The sequence below is a fragment of the Tiliqua scincoides genome, chromosome 2, assembly GCF_035046505.1.
Source record: "Tiliqua scincoides isolate rTilSci1 chromosome 2, rTilSci1.hap2, whole genome shotgun sequence".
Lineage (NCBI taxonomy): Eukaryota > Metazoa > Chordata > Lepidosauria > Squamata > Scincidae > Tiliqua > Tiliqua scincoides.
The window spans coordinates 71473767-71489060 of NC_089822.1; the positions used below are offsets into that span (position 1 = coordinate 71473767).

Here is a 15294-nt window from a genome sequence, read left to right on the forward strand (position 1 = left end):
TGGGATCGTAGCTATGCTTTTTATGAGCCAATAGACAGTCTGTATGAGTTTGTCTCAGCCAATAGTAAGAAGTTTTGTCTGAGCCAATAGGCTCACTTGCTGAGGCCTTTGTAACAAGCCCTTGAGAGCTGGAGGACCAAATCGAAAACTGCTGCATTGGAGAGACAGGAGGAGGACTGGGAGGGGCTGAGCAGGAGACTTGAGTGCCATGTGCAAAAAGGCTGCAGTACCATCAAAAGAAAGGTAGAGGGCTGTGTGTGCAGAGCCACTGAGGGTATAAAAGGGGCTGTACCAGCACAGAGGGCTCAGAGACCACCAGGGAAAGCTGCAGAGAGGAGCTTCAAGATTGGGCACTGCAGCGACCAAGCCACAGAGCTGCTGTGAGGAGTTTTGGGGAGTGTCTGCAGAGAAAGAGCTGGAAGATCAAGCTGCGGAGACCTCCAGGAAGAGAAGCTGCGAGGAGCGAGCTGGGAGAGACCAAGCTGCAGAGCGGAGCTGAAACCTGAGCTCTGAGGGAGAGCTGAGGAGATAGCTGTTGGAAGGAGCCCCTAGGAGAGCCTCTGAGAACCAGAGAAGGGAACAACCACCCAGCCTTTGCCTGGCTTGCCTCAAGTCCTGCTGCCTCGAGCCTGCCTGCCTGCCTCAGGTCCTCGGGGAATTTGGAACAAGGTCATTTTGATTTGTTTGGTTCAGGTTCCATTCCTCCTAATAAAAGCCTTAAACTTAGCTTGGTGTCAGTGGTCTCTTTCGATCCTGTACAACACTACAAAAGACCAGGCAAGTACTAAGATATACAGTACCCACATTTTGACATCCATAACATTGGTATGGTTGTTTTCATTGTTTAATTTGCTCATTTTTTGATTGTTTTAATTCTGTAAGCCACCTAGAGTTTTTTGGGGACTGGAAAGGTGGGATAGCACACCTTCTAAATAAATAAATAAATGGTGTATAGATTACCCGGATTAAATCTTGTAGTGGCTGGAAAAATTTTTTAAAAATGATGCCTACATTATATTATAACAAGTAGTACGTACACATCAATGTTCTAATTTGAACTGGACCAAATTGCTGGATACAGCCTCATGCTTGTGACTGAAGTTTACCGGGTGAGTTTCAAAAATAGAGATCCATTCTCTATACAGATGGAATTTTGACCAGGTGAATTTGTTTATCTCACACAAAGATTATTCCTCTGCTTTTGATGAAAGTGAACTTGTGCACAGTGTATTGATAAAATTCATAATGCACTAAAATCGATCAGTTTGATAACCAGCATAATTTGCCTTCCTTTTCAATTTGCTGCTTAAGCAAGAAAAATGGTAATGGAAAAAGGGGTGAAGCAAGACAGCTCAACTTAGAATGAAAGGAATCTGGAATTCTAATTGTTCATACAAGGACTGGATGCTTCTGCAATGTCACTAAGATTGTGTTGTATATTTCTAGTATTTTGAATAAAAGAAAACTATTAATATGGCAATTATTGGATATCATTATGATTAATTTTATTTTAATCAATTTAATAATTCCACATGCTGTTGGCCTTCGGTATCTGCGGGGGTATCCATTCCTGAAGCCCCTGTGGACACCAAACCCACTCATACTAAAATCCACAGGCACGGGCCCTCAGAGGACCTCCAATGATGACCAGAATTGCCTCCCTGCACCTCAGAACATTTCCCAGATGTGACCAGAAGGCACTTCAGTTGCATCTGGGCGATTCAGTGAGGCCCTCCAGACGTGGTTCGGGACCAGGGTGATCAGATACAATGGAGGACAGAGTGTCTTTAACCATTGTATAGAAGAGGAAATTTGGGAAGGTGTAGGTCAACATGGAAGGGTTTAAAAAGCTGCACCTGCCACTATTTCCTCTTCTTTACAATGATTATAGGTAGTGGCTCTGTCCTCCATTGTATCTGGTCATCCTGGTTGGGACCCATATTAAGTCAAATCTGGGTCCCAAACCCACAGGATTAAGGATTCATTGTCTATGAATCTTTCAGATATATAAAACCCTCAAGTGCTCCCTACATATTTTCATTGACAAGCAAGCTAGTCTGCAATATCTAAAGTCAGGGAATGCTTTATTTAGGACTAACCAAAGTAACAGACATTGTTCTGTCAACCAAGAATATTTAGAGAAATGAAGGTGTCTAGACATTTTATGGGGAGCAACAGCCCTGGAATTTCAAAACTCCAATTGTCCTGACATTTTAAGAAAGGGAGATTTGAAGATATTATTAATGTGGTTCACAAATGATAGACTGCATTCCTGTTAACAGCTAGGGTTGGTAACTTTTTTACTGGCCTTGCTCCTGTGCCTTTAACATTTGATAGGTGAAGTTTTTTCTGGCATAGAGATAAAATGATGAAAAAATCTTTCACAAGCTAACTCGCATGTGTAAGGCTGCTGTTAAAAGGCACATGAGCAGGACCAGTAAAAATACTTGGCAGCTGTAGTTGTAGAGTACAGTATGTTAATTAGGCACAGGAAAATCATATCCTTTTCGTTGTTCCTTTGTTCACCTCCACTCCTCCTTTTATCCTGCTTTTATCAATTAACATGGAAAAGTCCTTTGTGTGGGCCTAGCCTCTTACATAAGGGTGCTTTCCCTAGCCTTAATTAGGTGGGTCAAAGAGTTTTGAATACTTCAGTCTTTCACATTGGCAGAACATTGCCTATTGTTTTGCAGTTCATCTCACAATGCTTTAGAAAATAAATCTTCTGAAAAAGTATCACTGCTGCTGCCAGGGCCTTGTTAGGCAGGAAATGTGGTCTTACTCTTGTGTGTTTCACAGGCTGCAAAGCTATTAGAGGTGCATTGCAGGCCCACTCAGATGTGTCCGGAGTGGAAATCAGGAGTTAGCCCTCTCTCTTCCCATGACGCAAGTCCTTTTTGATTCAGGCCTTGCTTATAACAAGCAATTCTGCTTTCAGAAGTGTTTATATACTTTTCTGGATGACCAATTTTCACAATAGCCCAAATTACTACTCTGCACTAGGGAGTAAAGACAATTGTGCAATGATGATAGCCATTCTGCGAACAAGATTAAACCCAGCTACTCATTTGACATGTAACTGTCATCACCCTGAAAGTGTCAGATGCTTTTGAACATTTATTCTCCAGAAAGGACCATCTCATAAAGTTTCCCACCAAAGAGGTCAAATGGTAAAGCAAGTATGATACTGCAAATGTTGGCTGCACTCTGCTGAAATGCTCCCTCAACCCTTAATTCCTCTTCAGAAAGATTCTGTTTATAAATACAAGCGGGCTCTCAAGCAGCTTCACATTTCTTCCTTACAAGGAATCCAGAACTTGCTTGGACTTTGGCATCTGTTTCCCAACTGTAATATTATTGTGACGAGTCACTGGGATGCATTAGCTAAGTAATTCTCCAGACAAATTAGCTTGACAAGAAGTTATTTTAAAAATGTTAAATTTTAATTTTTATTAGTATGCTAGTAAAGAGAAAGAAGAAGGAAAAACATCTAGGCTTCTCTTCAGGACAGAAGTTTTGATTGACTGGCATTTCCTGCTCTTTTTCTTTTCCCCCATGTTCTTACATAGGAAGACACAATCTCACATCATGTACCTAACCAAGGTCTCAGCCCAAGAAACCTGGTCATGATACAAATCTCATAGGGAAGAAGCAACTATTTAAACCCATGCCAAAGAGTTAAAGTTTGCTATAGAGGGGTGGCTGCGCAGAGGGGTCAAACAGGCCTTAAGGCAGGTATAGCCAGGATCAACTCTCCCTGGGGCCAGATCAGAGAGATGCCACCACAGGGCCTCAGAGTAACAGCAAGGAGGGGTTCCCCCCCCCTCACCCTCTTCCTTCTCTAGCCAGGATGGTTGAATTGCCTCCTTGAAGGAAACTGGACCTCGGGACAAGTAACCCTCCCAAGTGTGGAGCCAGCAGTGTGCTCAACATAGGCTTGGGCTTTTATCTGGCTCATTAGATATAGCCTCATCAGGCCCCATAAACTGCTCCACCCCATTCCTTAGGTCAAGTATCACTCCCATCCTGGGCTATGCTTGTTGTGCCTGTAGCCCAACCTCCTTGCCTGAGCTCAGGAGGTGTGCTGCCAGATCTCCCAGGAACAACATAAGGCAGTCAGCCAATGTGCCGTGGGAATTGGTTCCTGGTAAATCTGGGGCCAGATTTGTGCCATAATGTCCCAAATCTTTTAGAACATGCCAGTACAAGTATTCTTAGTATACATTCTAAGACACAGAGAGAGGTGGAGAAGGAATCAATTACAATAGCCAGTGATGTACAGTTTGCTCTAACCATATTTATTTAGAAATGAGTTGCATTGGTTTCAGTGCCATTTTCAGCCAAAAACAGCAAATGCCCTTCTAGGACCCCTGGACAGCTTTCTGAGGACTATAGAGGTTGTGTGCGGCCTCTACAGGCCTCAGAAAGGCTCCTGGATGCAACTGGAGAACATCTCTGGTTGCATTGCAGAGCTCAGGTCCTCTAAACCCTGACCACAGGTTCAGAACGAATATAATGTTCCACAGATAACAAATCCACAGATTATGATGCTGGACCTGTATATACTCATGCACCAAGGTTACCACTTCATGCATCTGACAACATAGGGTTGGCTCATGAAAGCTTATGTCAAAACAGAATTATTAGTCTTTAAGACACCAGATTGCTCTTCTGTTGGAGCAAATGTGGCACTTAACTAAGACTGATGAGCCAGCAGTAGCCACAACACAGAGGCCCAGCAGAGCGAATCTCCAATTCAGCTCCTAAATATAACATCAGATGACTGCAGAAAAGCTGGGGAAAGGCCACTCAGACACTTTCTCTTAACTCTCTCTGAAAGTCCTAGTTTCAGTGTTTGGTGTGTTAATTTCTTTATAATGCGATTTGAATGTTTATGCAAATTTTATAAGCAAATTCTCCTGCTTTCTATCTTTCCATTTCTTTCCTGCCTGCAGTCAGAGAGAGGCTGGCCTGCCTTGCATAAGTTTATCTTAGGCCTAATTAATACATAATGGCAATTCAAGCCAAAAGAAGTGGTGCGTCATTGGCAAAAGGATTATCTTGGAAATTCACAGAAATTCACACAAATGGCTTGATGCATGGAACTGGTACCATATGTTTAGACTTCAAGCAGCAACTATGGCTGTGCGTCACTTAGTGACTTGCTGACCAACAACCAATTAGATATACAATGGTGGTCATTAGCTGGCAGTTAGTGATTTTAAAAATCAATTTAGGAAAAAAACAATTTAGAAATTGCTTACCAGGTGCCAGGATGCCTCACAGAAGATAAATGAGGCCTCCTCTGTGTCATGCAGGGCCTCTGCAGGCCTCAGAATGGCCCACAGAAGACTCCGGAAGCCACTTCCAATTTGCTTCTGTGAGCCATAGTGAGACCTGCAGAAGCCCTATGTGACACATGGGAGGGCTCCAGGGCCTTCCATGAGGCATCCCAGTAAATCATTTTCACTTAGCAACCAAGTTGCTCAACAACGGGGTTCGTGGAATGTAATCCCTTCATTAAGTGACGCACACCTGTACTTGCATCTACAAATGCAAGTACTCAGAAGAGTTTTTCCAATTTTAGATGCACTCATTCGTTGCATGCAAGACATCTTAACTCCAGACACAGTTCACTCTCTCAGCAGAAACAAATACTAGATTGTACATGGGTGGACACACCTTATATCTTCTTTACCCTGGAAGTTCTTCCCATATAGCATGCTGTGTTTTTTTTTGCAAGACTATAAGCAGTTCCATTTACGCTCACCTGTGGTTCCTTGTCATGTTTGCTAGGGTCCTTTTCGTAACTCTCTGCATAGATTCTGAGAGTGGCTCGCACGTGACTAGAAGCACTTATTCTGAAGATAAGCCTGGATGCATCTGAGAAAATTATCCTCAGTCCCTACAACAGGAACAAATTACATAAAAGTAACAATGGCATATTTGAGAATGTGAATACTTTACCAACTGATAGGTATCTTGCAAAAATGCTTTGACTTCCTTACAGTTATTCATTTAGCATTATTCTATACATCGATAACCTTTTCAATTGGTAGCCAACTTGTGTTAGCTAGAACTTAAGGTGCTATTATTAAGGAATTTTTTACATGAATGAAACATTACAAGTGAGGACTTATTTGCCCCTGAAGCAATGATTTGCTGCACTAAGGCTGCAATCCTATCTACGCTCATCTGGGAGTAAGTCACATTGACTACAGTGGGGGAATTATGTCTGAGTAGACAAACAAAGGATTGACCCCCTTTGGGAACAGACAGAAACTTTAGGGGCAGGTGGGATTTTTGAAATGAGAACAGTGTAGGAAGAAAATGTTAATTCTATCCCCCCTTCTTGTAAGCACACCCTTGGCTCAGTTGGACCCTTGGGCAACTAACTTTCAAAGATAAAAAAATTAACTGCTTCTACATAAAGTCTGTCAAAAAGGAAAAAAAATTGACCTTTTTTGCTTCTCATTCTCCTGATACCTACTCCCTCTGTGCTACGTAGCGCTAAAGAGCCTGGCTGCCAGTATGCACCCCAAGAATAGTATTGCTATAGTGTGAGGGGGTGGTTCTGAAAATTCAGAAAAGGAAAAATGTGCCTTTGATCCTTTCTTTCCCCTGTATAATGTACAAAAGTTTACAAATTTATATACTTGTAATATATCGAGAGAGTCCCCCGAGTACGCAGCAATCACTTATCTTTGGGCTGCTCTATTTCACTTCCAAATGGACAGGCACAGTATTATGGAAAGTCTGTTTTCCCCAGTGTCACCTTGCCAAAACCTGGAGTAATGGTGGGGCTGGAGGAGCAGCAGCTGGCTTCGTAGGAGGCCAGGTGGCTACTGTGGGGTGCTGCATCTTGGGGAACAGCTGCCGAAGGAAAGACAGAGCTGCTCCTGGGATTCCCCCTTCCCCTGAGAAAACTGCATCTGGAGCTCCCCCTCACCCAGAGGGGGCTGCACCTTGGGGCTCCTCTTGGACTCTGTCCTTCCCTTGCCTTGAGGGAGCTGGTGGGAGTTTCCAGTGCTCTGGGGATGCCCAACCCGGAGCCCGCAGGTAGCTAAACCTGCAAGGGTGATGCCACTGTCCAGCTTTTGGCAGTGGGGCAGGACATGGTGGCAAGCCTTACAAGGCCTCTGTTCCCCAGCCACCAAGGAGATAATGAAGGTCTTTTAGAGCTGTCAGCCACCTGCCGCTCCTTGGCCACAGGGGCCGGCCACTAGCCGCTGTCTCACCCCTGGGGGGAGCACCCTCAACCAAGAAGGCAGAGAGGCAGAACTCCTGTTAAAGCAAGGCAGACTCTGTGAAGGAACAAGAGACCCCTTACTTCTCATGAACATAAAGGTCCTTACCAAATTAAATCACATTTGAACCATTACAACCTGTCTGGATTTGATCTAAGATGGGGGAGGCACAGGAGGGGATGGCCATGTGCAGTGTACCCCACTAGACACTTTGCTTCCTCCTGAAGGGGGTGCACAGGACACCACGGACATTACACCCAACCTTGGTTCAGTGCCAGCTGGGTGAAAAAAAAATATCCTTATTTCTTTGCTTTTCGTACCTGTCTTTTGGTCACAGTGCCATCTACGGGATCCACGTATTCAAAGCTGGTTGCTTTTTGCACACTATAGACATTGTTTCCAACAGCAAACTGTTGTTTACTGAAAGACTTGTCAGTGATCAAAGCCTCCAGGTCTCTCATGATTAAATATGCTGTTCTAGGATCCAGTGCTTCATAATCAAATCTTAAAAGACAGGAGAAACATGGAACAACATTAACTATTGAGAGCAAGTAAACATCCAATCAACAACCAAAACACCATTAACAAATCATCCTCTAGCTCGCCACCAATATACAGTATTTGTTGGTCTTTCTTTTGGAGATATTGCTACTTGTTTAACTTCCAAAATGGCTTTAAACCATGTCTTGCGTGTAATCTGCAAAAGCATGCATGCCAAATCCATGTTTGTATGCTGGGGTTTCCTTTGCAATGGCCAAAGCTTCTCCCTGCCAAACTGCAACCATTGAATTATACTTGCAGAAAGCTTGTTTGACAAAACACAGGCAGGGAGGTGCACAAATGAGCACATACACACCCATCCTTACTTATGATTAGTTTTAGAACTAACTGAAGTTCCAAAAGTCCAAAAGTGTAAATTAAGTAGGTGCTGTACAAAAATAAAGTACAATTCCTTGTATTAGGTGACTCTTTCAAAGTGCCACTGTGTGTACTCGCAGAGAAATGTTTGCATTAGGACTATATAGAAAATTGGTTTGGGGTTTGTGTCACTCTACAAAAGAGTTCTCTCTTTGTTGCATACTTGAAATAATATGTTTGCAAACAACCTATCCAGTTAGCACAGAGTAGCCCTTGGCATATCCGTCTGCTGCAAATGGACACTGCAGTTCTCACCTGCAGTAGTAGTGACGGCCAAATTTTGTCCAGTGCTCTCTCACAATCTCTTCCACACTCTGCTTTCGGGCTGCGATGATTGAGAGCCAGATTAGGACAGCCCAAAGTCCATCTTTCTCTCGGATGTGGTCAGAGCCTAAGAGAGCCAAAATATTGAACAAACAACACATGTTAAAAAAAAAAAAAGGAAAACAAAGATATCAGACTATACTGACTCCCAATTCCCATTATAAGAAGCAAAAACACTCTTGACTGTTCCTAGGAAACAGAAGAGTGTCCATGCTATTGGAAATTAGAATATCCTAACTTGAAACTACGGAAACAGATTTGTTTTGTCTAGTTACTTACAGATTATGTAAATATGTGAGGTGCATCTTCTGAAGACATGATCCAAAGCATTTTGATAACAGCTACCTTTTTAAACTTGTAAATTCATTCTGAAAATCAGAGGGTGCAGCTAACATGCCTGGAATATAAATATTCTTAATAATAGTGGAATCAGGTGTTCACCAAACAGCACCCAAATGTTTGGGGAGGGAGGGGCCAGCCAGCAGTGAGCAGACGTGCCTTTCTCAAGCTCTTGAAAGGCACTCTGTTTTTTCCAAAAAACTGCAGATCTGAGGAGACCCGGGGATTGTTTGTCAGGAGAGACAAACTCCTCCATGAGATGGCACGATTCCTGAGGAGATAAAGCATGGCCAGGAGGCTTTCCCAGGAGATTCCGCCGTCTTGGCAGTAATGGTGAAGAATTCATGTTGAATCAAACAGGGAAAGATGTTGAAAGACTTAAGTAAGTGTTATTCCGTTTGTGCATGCCTGGTGTGGATTGAGTAATTGACTGCCTGATTTGGGTTTTTTTGCCATGAGAAGAAGCGGGGGGAGGTTTTCTCCCCCTCAGCTGTTTATCGGTATGAGGAGAAATCATAGAAGAGATTTACCAAGCTTGTTAGGGTTATCTGAAAATATAATTACAACTTTATAACTTTGAATTTTGGTGGACTACAAATTAACCCTCCTTGGATAAAGTTTGTGTATTGGAGTGTTTATTGCCTTGATTTGATACTTTTGTTCGGGATTGCCTGAAAACGGCTGGATGTTTTGACATTCTTGAGGACTGAGTAATGTCGGTTGCCAAGGCTACAAGTATAAATAAGAGATAAGAGAACAGAAACAAAACAAGAACAGTGCACCAGTGACGTCTAGTGGATTAAAAAAGACATTAGAAGAATTGGATTTGTGTTTATAAGTGGAGTAAGGAAGATAATACGCTGAGGACATCTAAAAGAGCATTGCAAGCAAAAGATATTTGAGTTCCACAGGAAGGAAGAATGAAGATGGTGGGTAAGAAAGTCCAAAGTTTGCCAGCATCGGTGAAGGGATTTGGAAAATTAGTACAAGAGGAAGTGAAAGGGAAAAACTGGAAACAGACTATGCTGTTACCGAGACAACATGGAAAAACTGTTGGTACAGCAACAAATAAATCAATTTGCACAGATTCAAGCCAGTGTGGAAGTTTTAACTAAACAATTAGATGAACTGAGTGGACACCTGATGGATTTGAAAATTACACCAGAAGAAAATAAACAAGAGATTGAGAGATCAGGACACAAGATAAGAAAAGAGCAAGCTAAAATATCGGAGATAGAAGAAAATCAGCATGATGCAGAGACAATATTAATGGAAATTCAGATAGATAGTGCAGCTCGAATGGTGAGGATACAAAATATACCAGAAGAGAAAGAAGAAGATACATCACGACGGATTGTTAGATTAATATCAGAATGGACTGATATACAGAAGAAGGAGATACCTAAAGAATTGGATTCAGCGAGAAGAGTGAGCACTTTTTGTCTGAGAAAACACGAATTACCAAGAGAAATTCATGTGAAATTCATCAGAACCTTTTACAGAGATAAATTACTGAAGGTTTCACAGGAAAAGAAATGGACAGTGGATGACAATAAAGCTAGAATTCTGAGACATGTCCCATGGAGAGTGAGGGAGAAAAAAGAAGAATTGTCAAGGCAAGGTGTGGAGACAGTTGGTGGATGCGCGGATAATTAGATTCAAGATTTGGGAGAGTCAAATAAGAAGGTTTCTATATGGAATAGACGCCATTTGATAGACTATTGCTGGAAACAAAAAATATTAAAAAGTATGTTTTTATTGGATTCTGAGACATAAGAAAAAATATTGTATGATAAAATGGGCATAAAATATATACCATAATATCACAATAGATCAATGGGAACAGATCTAGAAGCATGACATAAAACTCATTAGAGCAACAAATTTTAACGAAAAGATGTTTTATAGATGATACATGACACCAAAAAACCGGTAAAAATGAAAGAGAATATATCAAATAGTTGTTGGAAGTGTAAATGTGTGGAAGGAATATGTGGTGGGTAAGTTAAAAAAGATGCAAATCTATTGGAGAATGGTAAGAAATGTAATACAACAGATTGTTGAATTTATGATATCGCTGAAACCTGAATTATTTTTGCTTAATATTATTTTAGATGTTATAGATAAAGAAAACTATGTGTATTTAGTTATTATGATTTTAATTGTAGTGAGGATTTTATATGTTAGATATTGGAAGGATTTTAAAATATTAATGAAAGATGAATTAATAGAGAAAATAATGAGGCAATGGACAGGTGTTCAGAAATTTTGGATTAATAACGAAAACCGACACAAATTGAGCAATGGAAATCTTTTTACGCTTGGTTGAAAATGAAGTTTTAGAAATATAAGATAGGGCATTTAGATGATTGTATTACATATATATTATATCTGATATGATATAATAGATGAAGGATGAATGAAAAATGATATTAAGAGGTAAATTTAGAAGAGGAAATTGATTAAGATATGTAATGATTTATTACTTATAGTGATATATGATAATGATATGATTTCCTGCACCCTTTTTTATTTTTGTTTGTGTGCGTAGTGGTGTTATGTTTTTTGTGTTATGTGTGTTTGTTTATATTTTGTTTTTGGAAAATAAAAAAAGAATGAAAAAAGGGAGGGGGATGTTTGTTCCCTTACCTCGGGGCTGCATTGCAGTTGCATTTCCACTGGAAAGTTGGATAGGATTGGACCCTAAGTTGCCATGTGTACACTTTAGTGTTTGTGTGTTTTTTAATTACACAGCACATGGTGTATTTTCATTTCTCCACCTAGGCATTCTGCCTTAGTTTTCCTTTGCTCCATTTCTTAATCATATAGCTGAAGCAAAAATGCTACATAAAAAATAGAACATGTGCCAAAGCTGCTAAATGTAGCATAAAGAATAAGATAGAAGTAGCTTGAAAGAGAAGCATCTATACAAGTAAGTTCACATCATGCCAATATGAAACTTGTACTATATAAAGATCATTCCCAACATCCAGCTGTTTCTGAACTGTTCTTATTCAATAAAGCAAACCTATAAATGCAGTAAATCAAAATCCTTCTGCATTTCAGTCTTTTACACCTCTATATTTTTAGAAATGGAGATCTTCAACAGGAACATATAGTAGAGGACAATCTTCTGTCCCACATTCACCTGCTAACAATTCCTCAAACTTTTTTTTTCTGTGTTTGAGTACAATGGTTTCATTCATTTCTCAGGATTTCTACTATCACCTTGAGGGCGCAATCCTAACTCGTAGTTAGTGCCGTAAAGCACATTTACGCCTCCTCAAGGAGAAGCCAGGCCAGCGCTCCAAGAAGCGCCAGCCTCTGGAGGCTAACTTAAGCCTCTGCGGCGGCTTCCCCTCAGATGCTTGTGTTGGCCCTGCTGGATGGGCGGGAGGGGAACAGGAGGAGGGGCTGGGATCTAGCAGTTATTCTGGATCCCAACCACCATTCTCAGGGAGAACAGAGCGGCTTCAAGCCACTCCACTCTCCTTGAACTTGTGCCACCTCCACAGGTGGCACAAGTCTGAGGAGACCCATTGGGGCCAGCAGCCCTTACCCAAGGGTAAGGGGAAAAGTTTCCCCTTGCCTCTGGCTAAGCCGCTTGTGGCCACTATCCTGCGCTGGATACAGCGCAAGCCTCCTGGCTTGCCTGTTCCAGCGCAGGATAGTCTTGCACCCTGATTCTGATAACTATTTTTTTACACTTTCTGATCCAACCTCCATCTCTTTTTCATCCATATTTCCTTTGAGCATCCTACCAACATCTCAAGTTGAACTTGTCAAACTCTAAATCTTTCTACCCATGTTCTTTGTCTTGTCCTCCTCTTTCTGTGACCCTTTCTACCATCTGTTAGGTATGCAACCCTGGTGTTATCTTAAGATTCCTCTCACATACCAGGAACGGAAAAATCTTACCAGTTCAGCACTTCCTAAACTCACCCTTTTCTCCCAGTATTTACCAATGCAAGTCTTGTGCTCCAATCCCCTTTCATTCAGACAAGGAAAGACATTTGCAGTCAGATAGAACTCCTAAAACGATTTTTATGAGATTGCCCTAACATTTTTTTTCATCAACCTGTTTGTGAAAAATGTTTGTTCACATGACATGAAAAATGTTTTGGAGCGGTAAGAAACATAAATATTCCATACTTGAATGTAATCTCTCTTTTGGGCTTCATATGCAGCATGTATGTCCAATGTTAACTCATACATCTTTATGCAGTGCTACATGAACACATACATCTTTATCTGATTGCAGCAACTTTATTTTGGGGGCTGTGGGGGCATCCGTTTGTGCTGCAAAATGCACCTTTGGCCTTCATATTACTGTTTGGAGAACAACACAGTCCCCAAGAATAGTTTGCTGGCATGCCTTACACAGAACATTCCTTTCCAATCAAGTCCCTTTTTACATATTCCTGTTCTCACTTGGGATAATCTCCTTCAGGCTCCGTTTCCCCCATTTGCATGCTTGGGCAAACTCTTGATGGACAGCCCAATCCTATGCTGTCTAATGCCAGTGCTGCACTTGCAATTCTGGGTGTTGCAAGAATGCCATAAGGCACTTTCCTGCTGGCCGGAGACATCCAGCACTGGTGGAGAGGCCAGCACTAGCAAGATGTCCAGGAGAACTACTGGGTGGTAAGTATCCCCACCAGTCAGCGGGACAGCTTCCTGGGGTGGGGGAGCTCCATGGACACCCACTGGAGCCTCCGAGGCTCTACACGGGGTAAGGGAACTGATGTACCCTTACCCCGAGGAGACCTCCAGAAGCTTCCCTGGCTCCAAAAAAAAAAAAACAGCAGTGGCCATTTCAACACCACTATACCACTGGCCACCGGGGAAGCTTAGGTAAGAGTAGTTGGACTATCTAAAGCAGGGGTGCTCAATAGGTGGATCGCGATCTACCGGTAGATCGCGAGGCAAAATGAGTAGATCGCGGAGCCCTGTCTCTCCAAACTGTTAATATCTCAGTTTCGTCTAGTGACTAGACGAAACTGACATATTTAGCTGACACTAAACTGACACTTTAGCTGCTCTTCAGGCATGCAGCAACAAAACTGAGGAAACTGACTAGATTCTAGTCAGTTTCATCAGTTTCCTGGCGCTGCATGCCAGAAGAGCAGGAGCTAAAGTGGGCGGCGGGAGGGGGAGCTGGGCTGCACTGGACTGAGGCGCTTCCTGGGGCTCTGTAGCGGAAGGGGGGAGGGGCGGGAGTTCGAGATGGAGTCGCTCTGATGGCGGTTGCCGCAGGAGGCCCCGAGTGACTCTCCCCTTCCCTTCCAGTCAGGTCCGGCCCAACCCAGCCCAGCCATACCCGGCCCAGCCACGCCTGTAGGAGCCCAGGGGTAAGTGCTGCGGCCGCTGCCGCTCTCGGTCGGGACTGACAGGTGAGACAACCCTCCTGGCCCCCCCGCCGCTGCAGGAGGAGGACCGGTGGGAGCAGTGTCTCCCCCTCCTGCCGCCTGCACGCGCAGCCCCTCTCCATGGAAACGGGGAAGCCCCCCGCCCCTTCCGAGGAGGACCTGCGACGCTCCCTCTCCCTGCTGGTCTCGGGGTGCAGCCACAAAGAGTTGGGGGGCGGGGAGTGGGGAGCTCCTCCCCCCGTAGTGCAGCAAGGCTGGGCATGTGCCTCTTGGGGGGACCTGTGGTTGCCCCCAGTATGTGGGGTGGGGAGAGAGGAGAGGCCTCCCGTGTGCTTCCTGAAGCATCTGGTGGGCCACTGTGGAGCACAGGAAGCTGGACTTGGTGGGCCTCCTCTGACCTGGTCCAGCAGAGGCTCCATACATCAAAGGGGGTGTCTGTCAGACGCTTCCTTCCCCCCTGGTAGATCTCCGGGCCTTGCTGGGTTTCAAAGTGGCTCTTGAGCCAAAAACGTGTGAGCACCCCTGATCTAAAGCATATTACTAATTTATAAAAATCACAGATCCATTTCTCCTCCCCTATTTACAACCTATTCACTCAATTTATTACACGATAAGCAAAGGATCTGGCTGTTGCTCATATGAGCCTGGAGACAGAATAAAAAATGTATCCCTGATCAGCCAAGGAGGATTAGATGAAACGTATAAATCACATGCACAGCTCTTTCAATGCAGATGAACATTCTGCTGATGAAGCTTTGGAGAGCGATGCGTGTTGCTGCCACCTGCTTTTGCAAAGCCCAAGGCATTGCTCATAACACCAGCAAATTCTAGGTTCTTCTGACAAAGTCCCTCCTGTTGCTGCTACAAAATAGAAGTTACCATGGCAGTTGCTGAACTCCAGGGATCAGTTGCCAGAGCACAGGCTGGAGAATACAGAACTCAGTGGGACATTTCCCCATCACCCCAAAAGCCCATTTGTCCTTTTATAGCAGAAAGGATGTTTTTATTTAACAGGCAGCAAGAACCTTCCTCCCCTCACACTTTTGTCTAGAAATCCAGACTTTAGCATTACTGGAGACCACAGCCGACATGTGATT

At 43.2% G+C, this 15294-nt stretch overlaps 1 protein-coding gene across 1 annotated transcript in view; it reads right to left on the bottom strand.

Annotated features, from left to right (window-relative positions):
- Nucleotides 1–15294, bottom strand: part of PGM5 (phosphoglucomutase 5) — a 64130-nt gene that overhangs the window by 6841 nt on the left and 41995 nt on the right. The window contains exons 8-10 of the mRNA XM_066616499.1: nt 8421–8556; nt 7568–7751; nt 5771–5905 (exon numbers count right to left, since the gene is read on the bottom strand). Coding sequence (XP_066472596.1) covers nt 5771–5905; nt 7568–7751; nt 8421–8556 — 455 coding nt within the window. The remainder of the gene's footprint in view (nt 1–5770; nt 5906–7567; nt 7752–8420; nt 8557–15294) is intronic.